Source organism: Carassius carassius, chromosome 41 (genome assembly GCF_963082965.1).
Source record: "Carassius carassius chromosome 41, fCarCar2.1, whole genome shotgun sequence".
Taxonomy (NCBI): domain Eukaryota; kingdom Metazoa; phylum Chordata; class Actinopteri; order Cypriniformes; family Cyprinidae; genus Carassius; species Carassius carassius.
In genome coordinates this window covers 16,414,049-16,431,777 of record NC_081795.1, presented here as the reverse complement: position 1 = coordinate 16,431,777, position 17,729 = coordinate 16,414,049, and the positions used below count along the sequence as shown (strand labels likewise).

Sequence of the window (17,729 nt, the reverse complement as noted above, 5' to 3'; positions counted from 1 at the left end):
GATAAGAAACCAAGTTGACTTATTGCAAACTAATGTACGTGTAGTGTAACATATTGATAATGAAATATATTCACATTTAATTAATTACACTTACATGTACATGAATACAGACAATGACCAGTGTATATGTTGTTCAGTTCATTCAGTTAAATTTTTTTTTTTGAACTGGACCTTTAAAACCTTCAAAGGTATTTAATTCTGAAAACTCTTGTTCTCAGATTCTCATAAATCGTGATGCACTTCGTAAACGTATAATTCTTGCAAGTCTTTCAGTATATAAAGTGCAAATCTTCACTAAGATTAACATCTAAAATGATGGATTGAATTGGTGGATTGATGGACTAACCTAAATTCAGCAGCATCAGGTTTAACAGTAAATCTGTTTTTATGATAAATATAAGATGACATATACATGATTTAACCCACTTACCTTACAGAGAAACAGAGCACATTCATCCTTAATATTTATAAAAAAAAAAATCCACCTGAATGATCAGTCCAGCTAAACAACAGGGGAATGTATTTTATGATCGGATACTTTGGAGGTGCATTTTATAAGAGGACAAAGACCCTCCCTTTCACGGTTTACAGCACAAACCCTACAGACCATAAAACTCATTTGTATTAGGATGGATCATATTCTTACTTAGGAGTAATTCAGTGTATCCAATCTACTCATGATGACAAAATGTTCTCCACCTATAAAAAAAACTTTCACTTGATTTCAGATAACACAGATAAACCACTTATTATCAGTTATCACTAACTAATGAATATTGTGGATGCATAGGCCCATCTTTGGAGCTGTAAGCAAACATGACAACAGTAAAATGAAGCTACATTCCCTGTAAATATTTTGATACATGGATATACAGCACACTGTAACATAAATCCACCTGTGGGTGTTTGGAGAATGTAACCCAGATCACTAGTCACGGTCTCTGATCTGAAATAGTTAAGCCATCTAGTGGCGACTCTGAGACAGAATATACGGCATCATACAACAATTAGACTTTTTTTTCTTGAATTGCATCTCTGCTTAAAATGCTCACTTGACAGAGATTTCTATATTGTCTAAAATGTCCGGGTTTCGGCCTTGTTTTTGTTTTTCACATACTGACGTGACCTACAGTCCTCATACAGTATGTACGCAAGTTAGGTTTGACCTTCCTCTGTAGATCCCACCTTCTTGCACGCCACGATTGGTCGATTACGTACAATACCTGCACGCTATTGGTCAAACAATGTTTCAGTCATTACCATCATCTAGTATGAAGAAATGGCTTTCAATACAAAACCGGATATTTGTGGCAATTTTGAAATCCCCGTCAGGGCATGTAGGCTATGTGGAAAAGCTAACCTTTAATGATAATTTATTGAATAACGTTGATCTTGATTGTATTTAAAATGTCTGAAATAATTATATTTGTGTATTTAATGTCTCTAAAATGTAGCAATAATGAAGGTATTTAGCTCGTCTTACAAACTAAAGGAAAAGATCTAAAAATCTAAACCTGTCTGGATAATACCCATCTTTTCAAGTAGTTGGTTAAAAGATGCTATCTATACCATGGCATTTATTTCAGGGATTAAGCTTGTTTTTTACAGAAATAGGAATATGAAGGATATCCAAGTTCAACTTCGACTGCTTGAACAGTGAGAATACACTTTATAGACGCAGTTTTTAGAATCGAACCAGTTGTAAAACTTTATCAAGTTCAAGGTGTTGTTAAAAGAGCCATTGGTCTCAGTGGATTGCACAATGAGTGATTTATTTGTCTGATAAAAGGGATGCAAACAACATCCTCCAGATTTGACCTTTAGATGCAACCTTAATCTTTCATAATCTCTGATACTAGTTGTATAACAAGCATGCTGGATATTCAAACGTCTGCAAATGTTTTGAAATAAAGTGATTTACTAGTTTTTTTTTTTTTTTCAGCTTCGGGAACTTTCATGTCTCAGGTGCATTGCAATTACTGTACAACTGATAGATCTTCAAATTACTCTTGTCTTTTTGTTATATGAAGGTGACGTACAAATGAACTGAACTGGCTTAAACTTGTAATCGTGCCACTATCACAGAGGTGCCCAAACTTTGCATAATGAAGGGCCAAAAACCAAACTTGAACAAAGTGTTGCATTATATCAAAATATATTAAAATGCATTAAAAACATCAAATTCACTTACAGTATATTCTCTAAATTTCAATGCAAAAATAGAACAAAAAAAGTGCTGTAACACAAAGAAATTAGAACTGAAGATAAGCTCCCGTGGCACCCTATTTTGATGGCATGATATGTTAAATAAAATAGATAAATAGTGGAAATGAGAAAAGTATGTGTTAAGAATGTTTACTTTCTAAACTTCACCGGAGCCCAAACTGCCCATATAATGATCACCAAGGTACATATAATGGAATGTCTGTAAATCATGTATGACTTTTTTTTTTTCCAACACAAGGTGCATTATTATTGTACATCAGAGAAGTATCTGCACAACCCCCACTTCCTTCTGTGCGTGTCAAACGAGAGTTTGAGGTTTGAGTTGTCTAGACAACCAAGTCCATCTCGTGTACATCATGTTCAGGGAAATAAGAGAGCGACCTCCTGTTTATCAAACTACCAAATAGTCAAGGGGGACTGGGACAAAACTGTTTAAATTCAAGCATCTGAGAAAAGTGACACTGAAGAAAAAGTGTCTGATATTACATTTTCATCTTATAATATGTTTAATTCTGTATGCATATGATATTTCTCTTTTACTTATCAGCATCTTACTGTAAAACAATGCACATTTAAAATTACACCCATATGACATTTAAATGACACAATACCACAACTTCATAAGTATATGTAATATGCTGATGAAACAGTGTGGTTTTGCACAACATAGCAACCACCCCTCCCCCTCAGGAAAGAGCTCTACAAGTGCAGCAAACAAGATAATGCTTCAAACATTCATGCAATTAGGAAACTATTCATAAATACACACACAGAACATGAGTAACATCATCCACCAATGATATTTTCTCACAGACCAACACCGCTGTTATTTAAACTGATGGACTGTCATGTTTTAAAGCCTCACCGTTGGACTATGTGGAAGCCTGATGCAATCTGATCACATGTTTAGTAGACTTCCTCTTTATTTCTTTGTATGATTTTGATGTATGCTAAAAACCAAGGGCTTTTTCTCTCATTTCTGATCAGTCTTTTATCGGTTAAAATGCCCTTAAAAGGAATTGATTCGAGTCCATCTTTGAACGAAACTCGCTGTAGTCCAATAGGCGTGCATTCGTGCTTCTTTAAGACAGCGACTGCAGGGCCTCTTCCTGTGGTTTGCACCATGTGGCCTAAAAAGTGTTAAAAGGCGACAACTTCTTTCTCTTTTCGCTGTTGTTTCCGGGATCAAGCAGGCAGAGAAACTGGTAAGTCACCGCTCTTCAATATAGCTAACCTATATGACTGCATTTCTGTTTTCAGCTAATAATTATTAAATTATGGTAAACTGCTTGATGTAATGTAGATATAATTAGGTAAATTTTGTTAAAACTTTTAAAAAGTGAATGAACTTTTTTTTAACATGTAGTACAAAACCAACATTTAATAGTCAATCCAATAGTTCATGCTGACTCCATTTCATATACATTTTTTACACAAAGCGGCAAAACTGGAGGTTTTATACAGTTTTATTTCAGATCAGTTCATTACACATGTAATATTTCATTTTTACCTACAGAACGGGTAATGAAAATGACTCTAAGCTTCCTGGTGGTTTACAGTGACACAACTGAAGCTGATGCAGCTGAACATCCAACCATACTAAAATAATATGACCTGGTTTATTTTATTACATCATTTTGATCTAATTTTCATTTCAGGTTTCAGCAAATAGTTGTAAAATGAACATTTTGAGGTACAGTGCAGTCACTCATAAAGTAGACAGCACTACTAAAGGTCTCTACACAGTGTAGTGTTTCCTACTTTATGGATGAGTGTACTGTTGGCTGCGATGGACGAGCTTATGGAGAACCAAAGATGCTCAATCTGAATGTCTTGTGAATTACATATTAATAAAGATTGTGTTTCATGACTAATTGTAATGCAATATTAAATATTTTTGTTGTTGTTGAATGTATTTGTCTTTATATTTGCATGTTAACTTGTATCAAACAACTTTGAATTCATGAAACGGTAATAAAATGAAGCTGAACTGAATAACTGTGTGCGAAACCTATAGTGCAGTTGCTGTAAACAGGAAGGAGATTACAAAAATATCGCAAATCATATAAAGACGTCAGCAGTGAAAAGAAGATGCATAAAGTATAAAAACATAATTATTAAGTTATCATTAAAGCTAAAATGCACTAGCTGCTTCCAAAAGCTCTTGAATTAGTCAGAAATGAATGTGCTTTTATGTATTTAATGAATGCTAAGCACAGTGCGAAGAGGAAATGTCAAGTGCACTTAGAGACACACATGACACAATAAATCATGAACATTAGAGGAAACAAGACACATAAAATTAAATGAATTCAGTAAAGTGGGTAATAATCACAGTCTGAGGTCACTCTCGTGTTCCTGATTTCTGATTTCTTTCAGTCCCAAGGCAATGATTGCAAAAAGTTTGATGGTACAAGACCTCGATAACCATGTAGATCTCCCTGGATCAATATAAAACAGTTATTCTTTAACTTATGACCTTTAAAATACTCATGTATTGTAAACGGAGTCATAGTACTCACGTAATAAAATCCATCACTGTCCATTTCCCCCAAAACATAAATAATATCTCCTGCACGAAAGGGAAGCTCATCCTAAAAGAGAAAACAACAATAATAATAATAATAATAATAAACATTGATTAAAAAGTCTATTTCATATTTTAAAATTATATATTTGGATATGTATAGTGGTATTCCAAGCAGTTATCAATTTATTGTTCATCATGTTGTCAATAAATCAATTCATAGCTAGGATGTGAAGTCTATGTCCTGATTCTTATCTTTAAAGGAATTTAACAAATGCATGAATGAATGATTGAATAAAAAAATAATAGACCATACTTGTTATATTTATAAACTGTTTTCATTGTCTATGTGTACAACCTTTCAAAAGGTCTATAATTGTTTTACTTTTTTCAGCGTGTTACCGTAAAGCAATGTAATATATGATAATTATTTGAAAATGTCACATATTTCAAAATAAAGCATAATAATAATAAATAGTTATAACACTTTCAATGTATGAATATTACAATATCTAAAATATTACTTAAAAATATTTAAATTGTATATGTAATCATAAAACATAAAAATGTATAAATACTTTTATGTAATAATATTACAAAATCTGGTTTGTTGTCAAATAAAAACTTTTTTACATATTTATTGGAAAATGCAATCACCTCAATATCTATGTTTGGAGAACTTTCCCATGGGTCATAATCAAAGATGGCCAGCATCCTGTGGACCTTCACACCATCCGACACACTAGACGTTTCGCTGGGTGCTAAAATTAAAGTACAAAGTAGTCATGACACAATCCCTAAATCCATACAAGTGTACTCTTTTGAATTGATGTGTTAAATATGGCTAGTTTCATCAAGTAAAAAAAGAAAGAGAACATTTTAAATACTTGCCTATGGAAGACGTCTCTTCTGGTAAAAAGCCTTGCTGGAACAGACGAAGTTTAAACTCTCCGTCTTCCACAGGGATCTCAGAAACCATGTTGCTCGGTACAAAACCAAAGCGGCCACCGGTCTCCCCGCTATAGAAGCCGTCAGCATCTTTATCTCCATATACCTACAAAAGAGCACATCGCTATTTCTGAGGCTTCCATCACCGCATGAGCAAAGTGTGACAGAAACGATCAGAAGACCATGCGTTTCATTTAGCAGGTTCATGTAAAATGCAAAAGTTCAATTTACTAATAGAGTTATGAATAATTGTGAATTTAGATATGGAAACATACAAAAAAAATGCATATTAATACATAACCCTTGTTACTTTAATGATCTGTCCTTGTTCAAAAGGCAGTTCCTCCTCCATAGTTTCAGGGTTTGGTGACATCACTGCAGGGTTGTATGAGAACAGAGCCACGAAGAGGCGCACGTTCGGGTCAAACATTTCCCTCTCGGATTCCCAGTTCTCTATACGGTTTGGTGTAGCAACCGTAAGACCATCTGGATATAGATAGACATCCAGCCCAGTCATTCCAGTCTGCTTCTATGCCTGCGACTGTCCAACTGATGTCACCTCAGTAGACAGACAGGTGGTTAGCAAACACACATATGCTCTCTATAGCTTTAGCATTAAGAGCTGTAGCCAAGCTTATCTGCCTCAGACTAATCCTCTTGGAACAAATGAATCAGTTTTACCTGAGACATCATTAACTTCTAACCTGACTCGTCAAATGGTTTTCATGTCCATTTTGTAAAGTCAGTCTGCAAAACTCTTTAGTGAATGAACAGATTTCACTTCATGGACTTGAAGCATTGAGGAACTGGAATAACACTCTGCCAGTGCATTTGGCTGCGCTCAGTCCTGCCGATTAGCTGAGCCATCCGGTCTGAACTGTGCCAAGTAGAGCTAGCTGTCAACCACATTATCGTCAAGGAAGTAACCCTGCAAGTCCCTTTCACCTTTTCAGGGACAATCCCTTACAGTCAACAAAAGGTTTGCATGGGTCAACCTAAGGAAACCAAAATCATTGTGAAGATATTAAATAAATGAAATACTACAGTCATGGGAGAGAACTTGACTCGCTGTTCTGCTGTTTACTGGTAAGGTACTGTAAAACAGCATCTATTCTATTCTATTCTATTCTACATACTAGAATCATTTCTAAAATATGCCTGGAATAATGGCTAAAAAATAAATCAGCTTTGTATTACATGAATAAATTGCATTTTAATATATCAAAAATAGATCTTTGAAATTGTAATATTTCACAATATTACTTTTTTTTTTAAATAAAATGAATGCAGCCTCAGTGAGCATAAGGGACTTTTAAAAACATAAATAAAATCTTAATTACTCTGAATGTTATTACTGTTTCCAAACTGAAATGTATATGGCAGTTCCAAATGTTTGTCAGTTTTATCTATGGTACTTATTAAATATTTATAGAAAACAATGAAAATAAATCAATATGATGATAAAAGGCATTTTAAAGATACATTAAACTTTGAAACAATTAGTCCCAGTCTCCCCTAGGCCTATATAAAGGATACAATTCAAGTCAAGTCAAGTCTGCTTTATTGTCAATTCTTCCACATGTCAGAAGCGGACTTAATCATTAGGCAAAGGTAGGCGACTGCCTTAGGCCCCCAAAAGCCAAGGGTCCCCTAAAATGCCAAATTTTAAACCTAAAATTTGGCAGGGGGTCAAAATTGGACACAAAACCGGAATCCATCTGTAATAGTAATGGGGAATGTGACGGAATGAATGATGCAGACGTGCGTTTTGTTTGCTAGTTTGCTACTGAAGCACGCGCAACGCTCGCTGTTGTCGTCTGTAGTAGCTAAATAGTATTTTTGCCATTTAATATTCACTAGTCCATATCGCGGTTTGATTGAAGTGTACTGAATTCTATTTGATTTATTCATTCAATATTTGACGCATTCCGTGACATTGCTCTTTACACAGTAAACTTCTGTTATGTAGCACTTTGAAAAGATAGATTAATGTTTTTGCCTTCATCAGAAAAATTTAAATACACAACACAGAATAAAAAAAACATATATAGGCTATAAGTAAATGCAATAAAAAATTTAAATTCGATTTCATAAGGCCCTATTATTGTATACAAATTCATAAATTAAGTTGTTTTTATGAATTCAATAAATCAGAGTTGTTGTTTTTTATTAAACCATTAAAATGTAAAATGTAAAATGCATGTCACTTTCCACACTTCATGTTTGGTTGAAATAATCCTTGTTAACACGTGTTAAATGTATAATTTCCTTCCGTTTAATTTAAATATTTAATTAAATAAATAAAACATAAATGTATATTTTAAAGTTTAAAATTAGACAGCCTTGCATAGACAATTAGCCAAGTACTTAGACAATTGCATAGTGAAAATTACCCCAAAGCAGCACCTAGTGTCCAACCTACTCTTATACTATAATAACCTGTTTAAATGTGAACAAGGGATCTACAACATTAAAGAAATCATTTGCATGTACATGAAAAAAGATTGCACACAACTATGGGACACGGTTGTGCAGCAGCAAGCATCACAACAGTGAAAGGAACCTCAAGGTTGTAAATGTGTGAAATTGTACAGGGCCACGTTCCTGTATTTTGCCTGGGGCCCCCAAATCATTAAATCCGCCCTTGTGACATATACAGCATATACTTACAGAGAATTTAAATTGCATTACTCTCAGACCCTTGGTGCATACTGATAAAAATACAGATAGATACAGATTAAATATAAAATACAACTATACAAATAAGGGAATTAAAAAAAAAATTAAAAAAATTAAAAATAAAGTTAAATAAAGCAGCACAAGGCACATGGCAGATAGAGTGCAAACCAGTGAAGTGAACAAACAGTGCAGATAAAATGACTGTAGTGCAAAAGAGCTTATTCAGTGTGATTAAAGTGACAAAAAGCTCAGAGAGCAGTTCTTTATTTAAATTGACTGAAGAGGTAGTTGAATTAGATAGTGAGCAGACCAATGCTGCACAAAGTGTCTGGTGCAAGTCACAGTTTGTTAGTGGAAGGGGGGGAGTGGAAGGACCTGGGGATGTGGGAGCTGGGGCGGGGGCAGGGGGCAAAAGATGGCAGGGGGTTCAGAGTTCAGTGGTGCCTGGGGCAAAAGAGGGTGGTGGGGGGGGCAAGGTCGGGAGGGAGTTCAGCTTCCTGCAAGCCGGATAAATGAAGCTGTCCTTCAGTCTGCTGGCCCTTGCCTGGAGACACCGCAGTCTCCTCCCTGATGGCAGCAGACTGAAGAAGTTGTGTGTTGAGTGTGTGGGATCACCTGCGATGCAGAGGGCTTTGCTGGTGAGACAGGTTTCATAAATGTTATGGAGGGAGGGGAGAGAGACACCAACGATCTTCAGATTGCATTGGTTTTGTAAAATGACTCATATGAAGATCCAAGTTGCTTGTCTGTTCCACCAGTCTGATATATAGCACATCTATAACCTTTTTGAGCATGGACAAAACATGAGACACATTATCCTAAACATTACTATAATTGTGTCATGCCTAAAATCCTCCACTCCATACAGGAGGGTCGCTAGATATGTTCATAGGGGGTGACTCATTCTCCCATATTGCATTTGTTCTTAGAAGATGTCTGATGTGCCATCATCAGCACTGCTGATATGTGGCCTCTTGACTCCCATATAAGGACTATTACATCATGAGTGAGGCACCCGGAATGGCAAGCCATTTTAACATTTATTCTTTAAACATTTCCTATTTTACGTTACTAGTTAGTAGTATATACTGGTAGTTATCCTAGTAATTTTACTGTACTGTATTTTCCGCACTATAAGGCGTACTTAAAAGCCTTTAATTTTCTCAAAAAACGACAGTGCGCTTTATAATCCTGAGCACCTTATATATGGATCAAGGCACTCTGTCAAAATGTTGACATTCCCTTTAGCACGGCTCCATCTAGTGGATGCATAACTCAAACCCAGTCAAACGTTTGACTGCAGTATCTTCTATTCTATGCGCTTTATAATCCGGTGCGCCCTATATATGAAAACAGTTCTAAAATAGGCCATTCATTGAAGGTGTGCCTTATAATCCGGTGCGCCTTATAGTGCGGAAAATACGGTAAATTATTTAATAGTGTTAGTCTTAGACAAATACCCATATATGCAAGACTCATAATAGTATATGTCTTAATTGTTACTAGTAGCATTTAGAGAAAAGTAACGACAAAAAATGAACATGACAAGGCATTAATAAACCTCCCACTCTGACTTAATTGGTTAAGACAGGGATTCCCAAAGTGTGGTGTGCGCACCCCCAGGGGTACGCGAGCTGCCACCAGGGGGTGCACGAGAGGAAAAATGTAATGGCGGTCTGTTTTTTTAAGTGGGATTTTCCATAGAATAAAAAACATGAAAAGTAAACATTTTCTTTGTAATCGCTTTTATTTTAGATAAAAAAACTATAATTTATTAGTTTTCGATGGAAACTTAGAAGACAGATGCTGTCTTCTACGCACTGTTCTTCTTTTATGTACTGCAGGATAGGCTATATGCGTGCCAACTCGTTTCATTCATTTCATAATATATATTATAAATATGCTTAAATGGCTGAAATCAGGGAAACTGTGCAAGCAACAAAGTGCAAGTCGCGGGCCGCACGCATATCATTAACATATTACGTCACCAATACAAACCAACCTGATTTATAATATTATAGCATAAATATTATGATATCTAATCGATTACATTAATTTAAATAAATAAATAATTCTACTCCCCATATAAATAAAACACCTGATGCTGTCGGGAGCTGAACAGTTTTGTGAAATTCGGCTCGAAAAGATGTGCCTATGTTATACTTTTCGCATGAGCAATCCGGACGCGGACACGGCCAGCGCAGACGCGGACTTCCATTTATACTTCCGAATGCGCACGCTGATGGTCCACTCTGCAACAAACATATTAACAAACAATTGCCCAGAATTATTGCACATCTGGCTGTCTTTACATTCTTTTATTGACGGATTGCACATGTTCGAGTAGCAATGGGCTTCTACACACTGCCTCCACATGTGCAATTGTGCTTTTGAAGCCTACTGACCACGCGCACCTGTCCGCGCGGTCATAAAAAATGGGAGGCACACGTTCGTCCTCTCAGAGCCTCCGCACCATGACGATGTTTACGTCACGCCTACATAGCGGTCCATAACGGTCTCCCCGCGGACGCGGAAAGTTTAACATAGGCTTGAGATGCAGCCTGTAAGACGCGCACGGGAGCATGACTTGACGTGCGACATTGCAAGAAAATGTGCGTTCACAAATGTAGCCTATGTTGATCCAAATATGGAAAGCACTTTCGAATTTAATAATATGAGGTTCTCTCCAGAGATGTTTTGCCACATTTCTTCAATTAAGGATGATTGCTACGTAATATATGGTGTTTCCATTTGCCTGAACTTCTTTAAGTAAGTTGCGAGGCAAACCGAAAATCCAGCAATCTCTTTCATTACTGATACTGCGACTATTCTTTTTTCTATGTGTTCATTTGCTGGCATTTTCCACATTTCTTTTTTTTTCTCCCTTAAAACCAAATTTGTCCATTCTGATGCTCAATTTTACCGAAATAATGACTGTTAATGACTATTTGAATTGAATTCGGCAAAAGTGGGCACTTGTATGTGTTTGTTAAATGCGTAATGTTATGTGAGTAGGTCTGCTCATGTCTGAAAATAATATATGAAACACAAAATAATTTAACATAAAAAACATTAGGCTATAGCTTATATTTCATATGTACATTTTTTAATTAATGTAAAAAAAATTAATTGTAAAACTGAAAAAAAAAATTAATTCTGTTCAGCATGGTGGGCCGCATTTGAATTCGTGACGGGCCACGGGTTGAGATGATGCTGCTGCTAGCTCCATGGCCATTTAATAGGCCTAGCCTATTGCTGCAATGTTTCTTTTACGCGGCTGAAAATAATCTTGCTTTCTGTTACTGAGCCTGTGTCTGTCACTCATCCTCTTAAAAGTGGAAGCTTGTGCGTAGCTTTGTTGCATTATATTGAAACTTTGTTGATGTTTTTATTGTCATGCGTGTTCTGGTTATTTGCGCATGATTAAACATGACTCTTTATATGGCGATAAAAGCAAGCTTCGTTTTTTTTTCTTTAAAGTGGGGATGGGGGGTGCGCAAACCCGGTTAGGACATAGAAGGGGGTGCGCAGGAAAAAAGTTTGGGAACCGCTGGGTTAAGATATTACTTTATATTTCATTGTAGTTTGTTCTGTTATCTTCTCTAAATTTAAAGTAACAACTGGAATTTGCATTAATGACTAATTAAATATGTAATGGTTTCGATTAAAAGCAAGAAAAATAGTATACTCACTGCTGTAAACACTTGCAACTTAAATAGCTACAGTTAACTAAAGAATAAGTACTATGTACTAGTCACTAGTAAGGCTGGAATAGTCAGAAACGCCTGAAATACATACTAGTCAGAATTAGTCACAATGTATGCATTCATGGAATATGCATAATTCACTTAGTTATTACTATAGCAACCACAAGTAGCCTAATATGTGACAAGAACATTTTAAAATAGTGTTACCTAAAACGTTTTAGTAGGGTAACAATAGACAGGCCTAGGCCTACTTGTTAGTTTTAAGAAATAAATGTCGTAACAGCTTGCCATAGCACCCACGTTTAGAACCCTGACGTAGCCCTCCAGCGCGTGAGGAGGGGCGAGGGCGGCCCGTCGGCACGAGCGCAGACAGCAAGGAACAGCTGCAGAGAGGCTCTCGTTCATTGAATTACACCCCATAGCTCATACAATATTACTGTTTCTTCCCCTAAAAACGAATAATATCGTCCAAACCATAACCATCCAACATGGTTGACCGCGAGCAGCTGGTTCAAAAAGCCAGGCTGGCTGAGCAGGCAGAGAGATATGATGATATGGCAGCAGCCATGAAATCGGTAAGTCCTTCTTTAAAATGTACCCTTGGGTTTTCATTTCATTTGATTGATGATTTAGTTTGACCAACGATCGCTAAATCGCTATCTATCTATCTATCTATCTATCTATCTATCTATCTATCTATCTATCTATCTATCTATCTATCTATCTATCTATCTATCTATCTATCTATAATATATATATATATATATATATATATATATATATATATATAATTGTCTTATTATGCATAGCCTACTTTATGCTCGATCCATTTGGAGGAAAAATGCTAATGGTGAATGATCATAGGCTATCGGTTGAGTTACAGTAAAATATGGCATGTAACGGGAGCCTTTAATATAATGTCAATACATTTTGGGATGTTGACCTATGGTAAATCAGTGCTTTATTAATGAGTGTGCAGTGGATCGGGCGTAGACTGTCTGGATCTTGGGCGGTGCCTCCCGTCTTACCCGAGCCCACATTCAAATGAATGAGACGATACATGACAAATAAAGATGTTTCAACGTCGCTTTCAGCATTAATTAATATATATATATATATATATATATATATATATATATATATATATATATATATATATATATATATATATATATACTAGAATACACTAGAAATAGGCGTTTTGTCGTTGTTCATTACCCAGTCATAATGTCATAAATGCATCAGATAGTTATTTTCCATCATCAGCATATAAAAATTCCAACTGCTTTTTTTTTATCTCTTATGCATCCTCGCAATTTAGTTATGCCTTCCCATATTCATTTTTTCACATATGGGAGATATTAAGTTGTTTCCTCTAAACCAACGTTAGAGGCAGCAGCATTCCTTCTAGAATCTTCCATCCTTGTCATATTGCAATAACTTCCATGATTCAGATTGGATATTCCTTCTTGTTTCAAACCTACTGATTTATAGATTATTAAAGGCAATGGGATCTCTTTAATTCATAGTAAATATTATTTCTATGTATATTTTCACAGTATTTGAGTTGGTGACTGTACAGGGCACCATTCAAGGCCTTAGGGCTTCTTGGGGGGGGGGGGGGGTACATCTGCATCTCTAACGCTTCTTCACTGTCAGCATCCTGACTTTATTACCATCCGAGTGTGGGCATTTAGGAGACAATTCTTACACAGGCTTATGGAGATTAAGGAGAACCCCTCCGTTTCTGCTTTGTTAAGGGTTGACATCATGCTTTTTTCTGGAGGGGTGTCGTCTAGCACCTCTTATTTCTTGGGTGATATAATAGTTCTTACCCGTGGTAATATGTTTCTGACTTAATTCAAAATGACTTGTAGATATGTCTGCTTCAATACTCTTTATTCTTAGACCTCCAATAAATGATCTTCATATCAAAACAGTCATAAAGCAACTGGAAATAGATTATGGTACAAATTATGTTAATTTACAATCTAGACCAGATGGTTTGGCACTCATTAGCAGTGTTTTACATAAAATCAAGTATTTATTTTATACCAAAATGTGCAATATTAAATTAAGTGTGTTGATTCAAAAATAGAGTAGTGACAGACAAGATCTACCTGATCAATTTTTCTAAAATGGTTGTATTATTTTACCATTATATTACCTTGGTCTAAATCCCAAATGGCTGTTAAAAGGGAAGGTTCCCATCCTTGCAATGATTGTTGTGCATGCAATTTTAGCTTCATGGATCAGTAGGGGAGATTTAAAGCAGTTTGACTCTAAAGTTACTTCAGTCCTATAGATAAAAGCCCATTTAGCCACAGACCTAATGGGAAAGTGCCCACAGGCCTTCATTATCTTGATGCATCCGGCCAAAGAGACAAACAGCAAAAGGCCAAGCTTCAAACTTCACACTGGAGTGAGATCATCCAGCTAGTTTTTTAAATTTAAATTTGTGAAGGGCTGGCATTCATGTAAAAACTTGCATTTGATTGCAACACGGCTACCAAGTTAACAAGGTTACCGGTCACCCACTACAACTATCTGTTACTATCTGTCTGTGAGAGGCATGCCAAATCATTGTTGCACAGAACCCATGTAACCAGACTTAAATAGCAATAAGCTTGTTTAAATAAAACCCCTTCATATGCCTGTGTTTCATTATGAGTCTTGTCTTCCTGTCCTACCCAGTGTTCCTGTTTTCTACTCTGATCTGTACTGATCTTTCTAAGTGGTCTTTGTATTCTGAAGAGTCTGAGGGAAAAATACAGCTTTTGTGGCTGGAAGCTAAAACCACAAACCTTGATCTGAGGCACGTGGCATTTGAAAAGTGTTTATCTGCACATTGGTGCACTTACAAAAATAAAGGTTCTTTATTGGCTTTGTTGGTTCTATGAAGAACCTTGAACATCCATGGATTCTTTGGGGAACCCAAAATGTTTTTTCTGTGGCATCACTGCGAAAACGCAGTTTTGAAACCTTTATTTTAAAGAGAGTACATATAGTTCTTTTCACCTAAGTACAGAAAACCATTGAACTCATGCCAATATGTAATTGCACCACAAAGAGGTTCTGATGTTTTCACCAGAAGGAGATCTGTAGTTGACATGAGTGATTTACGATATATTCTCATGAAACATCATCAAACTGTATTATGGTCGTCCCAGTTTGGCAAGAGAAAAGGTCAGGGAAGGCCACTGTAACACATGAATTGCCGCACAGCGATCATGTTAACTTACACTGCAGTTGCCCTGGAGGGTATGTGGGAACATTTCGTCTCCCGCCCCTGCCCCCACTCTCTGATTTCACCTCTAGTGTATTGTGTAGCGCTAGCGCTCTGTCATCTCACTAGATAGAGTTGGACTACTGTACAAAATGAGACGATTGCCATGGAAACTGCACTTGGCATATAGCTCAAGCTCATGGCTGCACAAAGCATTCAGCCAGATGATGAAGCTCTCTGTGGATATTATCATTATGCAATGGAAAAATTAAGCATTGTACGTTCATTTTACTGGTAACTGAGTTGTGTATCAAGGAAAGCTTGTTATTAACTTGCTGCTTTCCTCAAACAGAATTCTATTTCCTTCCTTTGTAGGTAACCGAGTTGAACGAGGCCTTGTCCAACGAAGAGAGGAACCTCTTGTCCGTCGCCTACAAGAACGTCGTAGGTGCTCGGCGCTCATCCTGGAGGGTTATCTCCAGCATCGAGCAGAAGACCTCCGCGGACGGCAACGAGAAGAAGATCGAAATGGTGAGGGCCTACCGCGAGAAGATTGAGAAGGAGCTGGAGGCGGTGTGCCAAGACGTGCTCAACCTGTTGGATAACTTCCTGATCAAGAACTGCAGCGACACCCAGCACGAGAGCAAGGTCTTCTACCTGAAGATGAAGGGAGACTATTACCGTTACTTGGCCGAGGTGGCCACTGGCGAGAAGCGCTCCACCGTGGTGGAATCCTCTGAGAAGTCCTACAATGAAGCTCACGAGATCAGCAAAGAGCACATGCAGCCCACTCACCCCATCCGGCTGGGATTGGCCCTCAACTACTCAGTCTTCTACTACGAGATCCAGAATGCTCCGGAGCAGGCCTGTCATCTTGCCAAGACGGCATTCGACGACGCCATCGCTGAGCTCGACACCCTTAACGAGGACTCCTACAAAGACTCAACACTCATCATGCAGCTCCTCCGAGACAACTTAACGCTGTGGACGAGTGACCAGCAGGATGATGAGGGTGGGGAGGGTAACAATTAAAAGTAGCCAAGTTCTTGATCTAGAAACATAAAAATGGCTGGTGGACTTTGGCAGCAGCTTTTGCCATGGTTTCCTCTGCAGCAGCAGTTCTTTATTTTTCCAAGAGTTAAAAGAAAAAAAAATATCAAGGGTGGTAAAGGTGGGGCTGAAGTCCTAGTTTGAATATATACAGAAATATATATAGTTGAATGGGCCTCCCTCTTCTTGGTTCTCTTTGACATTTGCCAAAACCACTGAAATGTCAGTCAATCAGCCGGAAACGGTCGTTGTTGGTTGGGAATGGCAGCCTCACACTGGCATATGGACTGATGTATTTCAAAGGGATGCTGCTTATTTATGTTTTGGGTAGTAGAAAAGCATTTCTAAAAGAAGGTAAAATGGTGTTCAAAGGGTAGAGATAGTATTAAATGGTTCCGGTATTAATCACAAGCTGACCTGTTGAAATCATCCTCAATTAACTGGATTGGAAATTCAATTTAAATTCAATTTAGATTCAATTTAAATAGCTATTAGATGGAAGTGGGTTGAATAAAATTGTGTTCTTTTGAATTACCCAAACAGATCAAGTTCAGTCATTGTCATATATTCATTACAGTCTGATACTACTGGAACCATTCACTTTTTTGAAGGACAGGTTAGGGAAAAGAAAGAGACTGATCTGGTTAAAAAAAATATTGCAGCTTCAAAGTTTGTGGTTTACTTCTGTGTTTAGTTTATTTTTGCACATGCCAAGTATACTGTTTTGTCAGTGTAAGATAATTACAACGGTACTATCAATGATTCAATATTGTGCATGCTGGTGATGTATTTATACAATAGCTTGACTTTATTAACTTATATCTTGGATGTTATGTATTCCTATGATTGAAAAGTAAACTGGCTTCATATTGTTTATTTATAATTTAGCAGTTCTCGTTTTGATTTGCTATTCCAAAATTGTGATTGTTAACAATAAATCGATCTGTTATGGGCGTTGCTGCTGTGATATGGAATGTTTTTTCTTTAGCTAGGCTGACTTACGAGAAACACCACTGATCGCTTAAATGTAACAGTGTTTTTCTTGGTAAAGTGTAACCATGACATTGTTAAGCAATGTTTTGCTCTCTCAAAAATATATAAGTGCGCTTCTTGTCATATTATGCACATTGAACGTGTGGTTTAAATTACAGTGGCGTTACCAAATCAGTGTTTCCGTGATCGACTCAGAACATGGACCATAAATTGTCAGTATTTTTAAATTCATTTGACTTTTTTCCTTTCTTTCTTTTTTATGAAAATTACTTTTAGCTGTATCCTGAGTGACAGTATCTTGAATGTGAATAACTATGTAGCAGTTGCACAAGAGCCAAAATAATTACAACAATAAAAAGACAAGAAAAAAGAA

At 36.7% G+C, this 17,729-nt stretch overlaps 2 protein-coding genes across 2 annotated transcripts; one reads left to right on the top strand and one right to left on the bottom strand.

Moving 5' to 3' along the window:
* Positions 1–3,922: 3,922 nt before the first annotated feature.
* LOC132122879 (RIMS-binding protein 2-like) lies at positions 3,923–6,504 on the bottom strand. The gene is made up of 5 exons (XM_059533370.1): positions 6,012–6,504; positions 5,645–5,807; positions 5,411–5,514; positions 4,749–4,820; positions 3,923–4,667 (listed from the first exon to the last, which is right to left on the bottom strand). Exons 1-5 carry the CDS (start codon positions 6,216–6,218, stop codon positions 4,602–4,604), a joined length of 612 nt encoding a protein of 203 aa, XP_059389353.1. The 5' UTR covers positions 6,219–6,504; the 3' UTR covers positions 3,923–4,601.
* A 5,917-nt stretch (positions 6,505–12,421) lies between these two features.
* LOC132122878 (14-3-3 protein gamma-1) lies at positions 12,422–17,729 on the top strand. Its single transcript, XM_059533369.1, has 2 exons — positions 12,422–12,662; positions 15,689–17,729. Exons 1-2 carry the CDS (start codon positions 12,576–12,578, stop codon positions 16,343–16,345), a joined length of 744 nt encoding a protein of 247 aa, XP_059389352.1. The 5' UTR covers positions 12,422–12,575; the 3' UTR covers positions 16,346–17,729.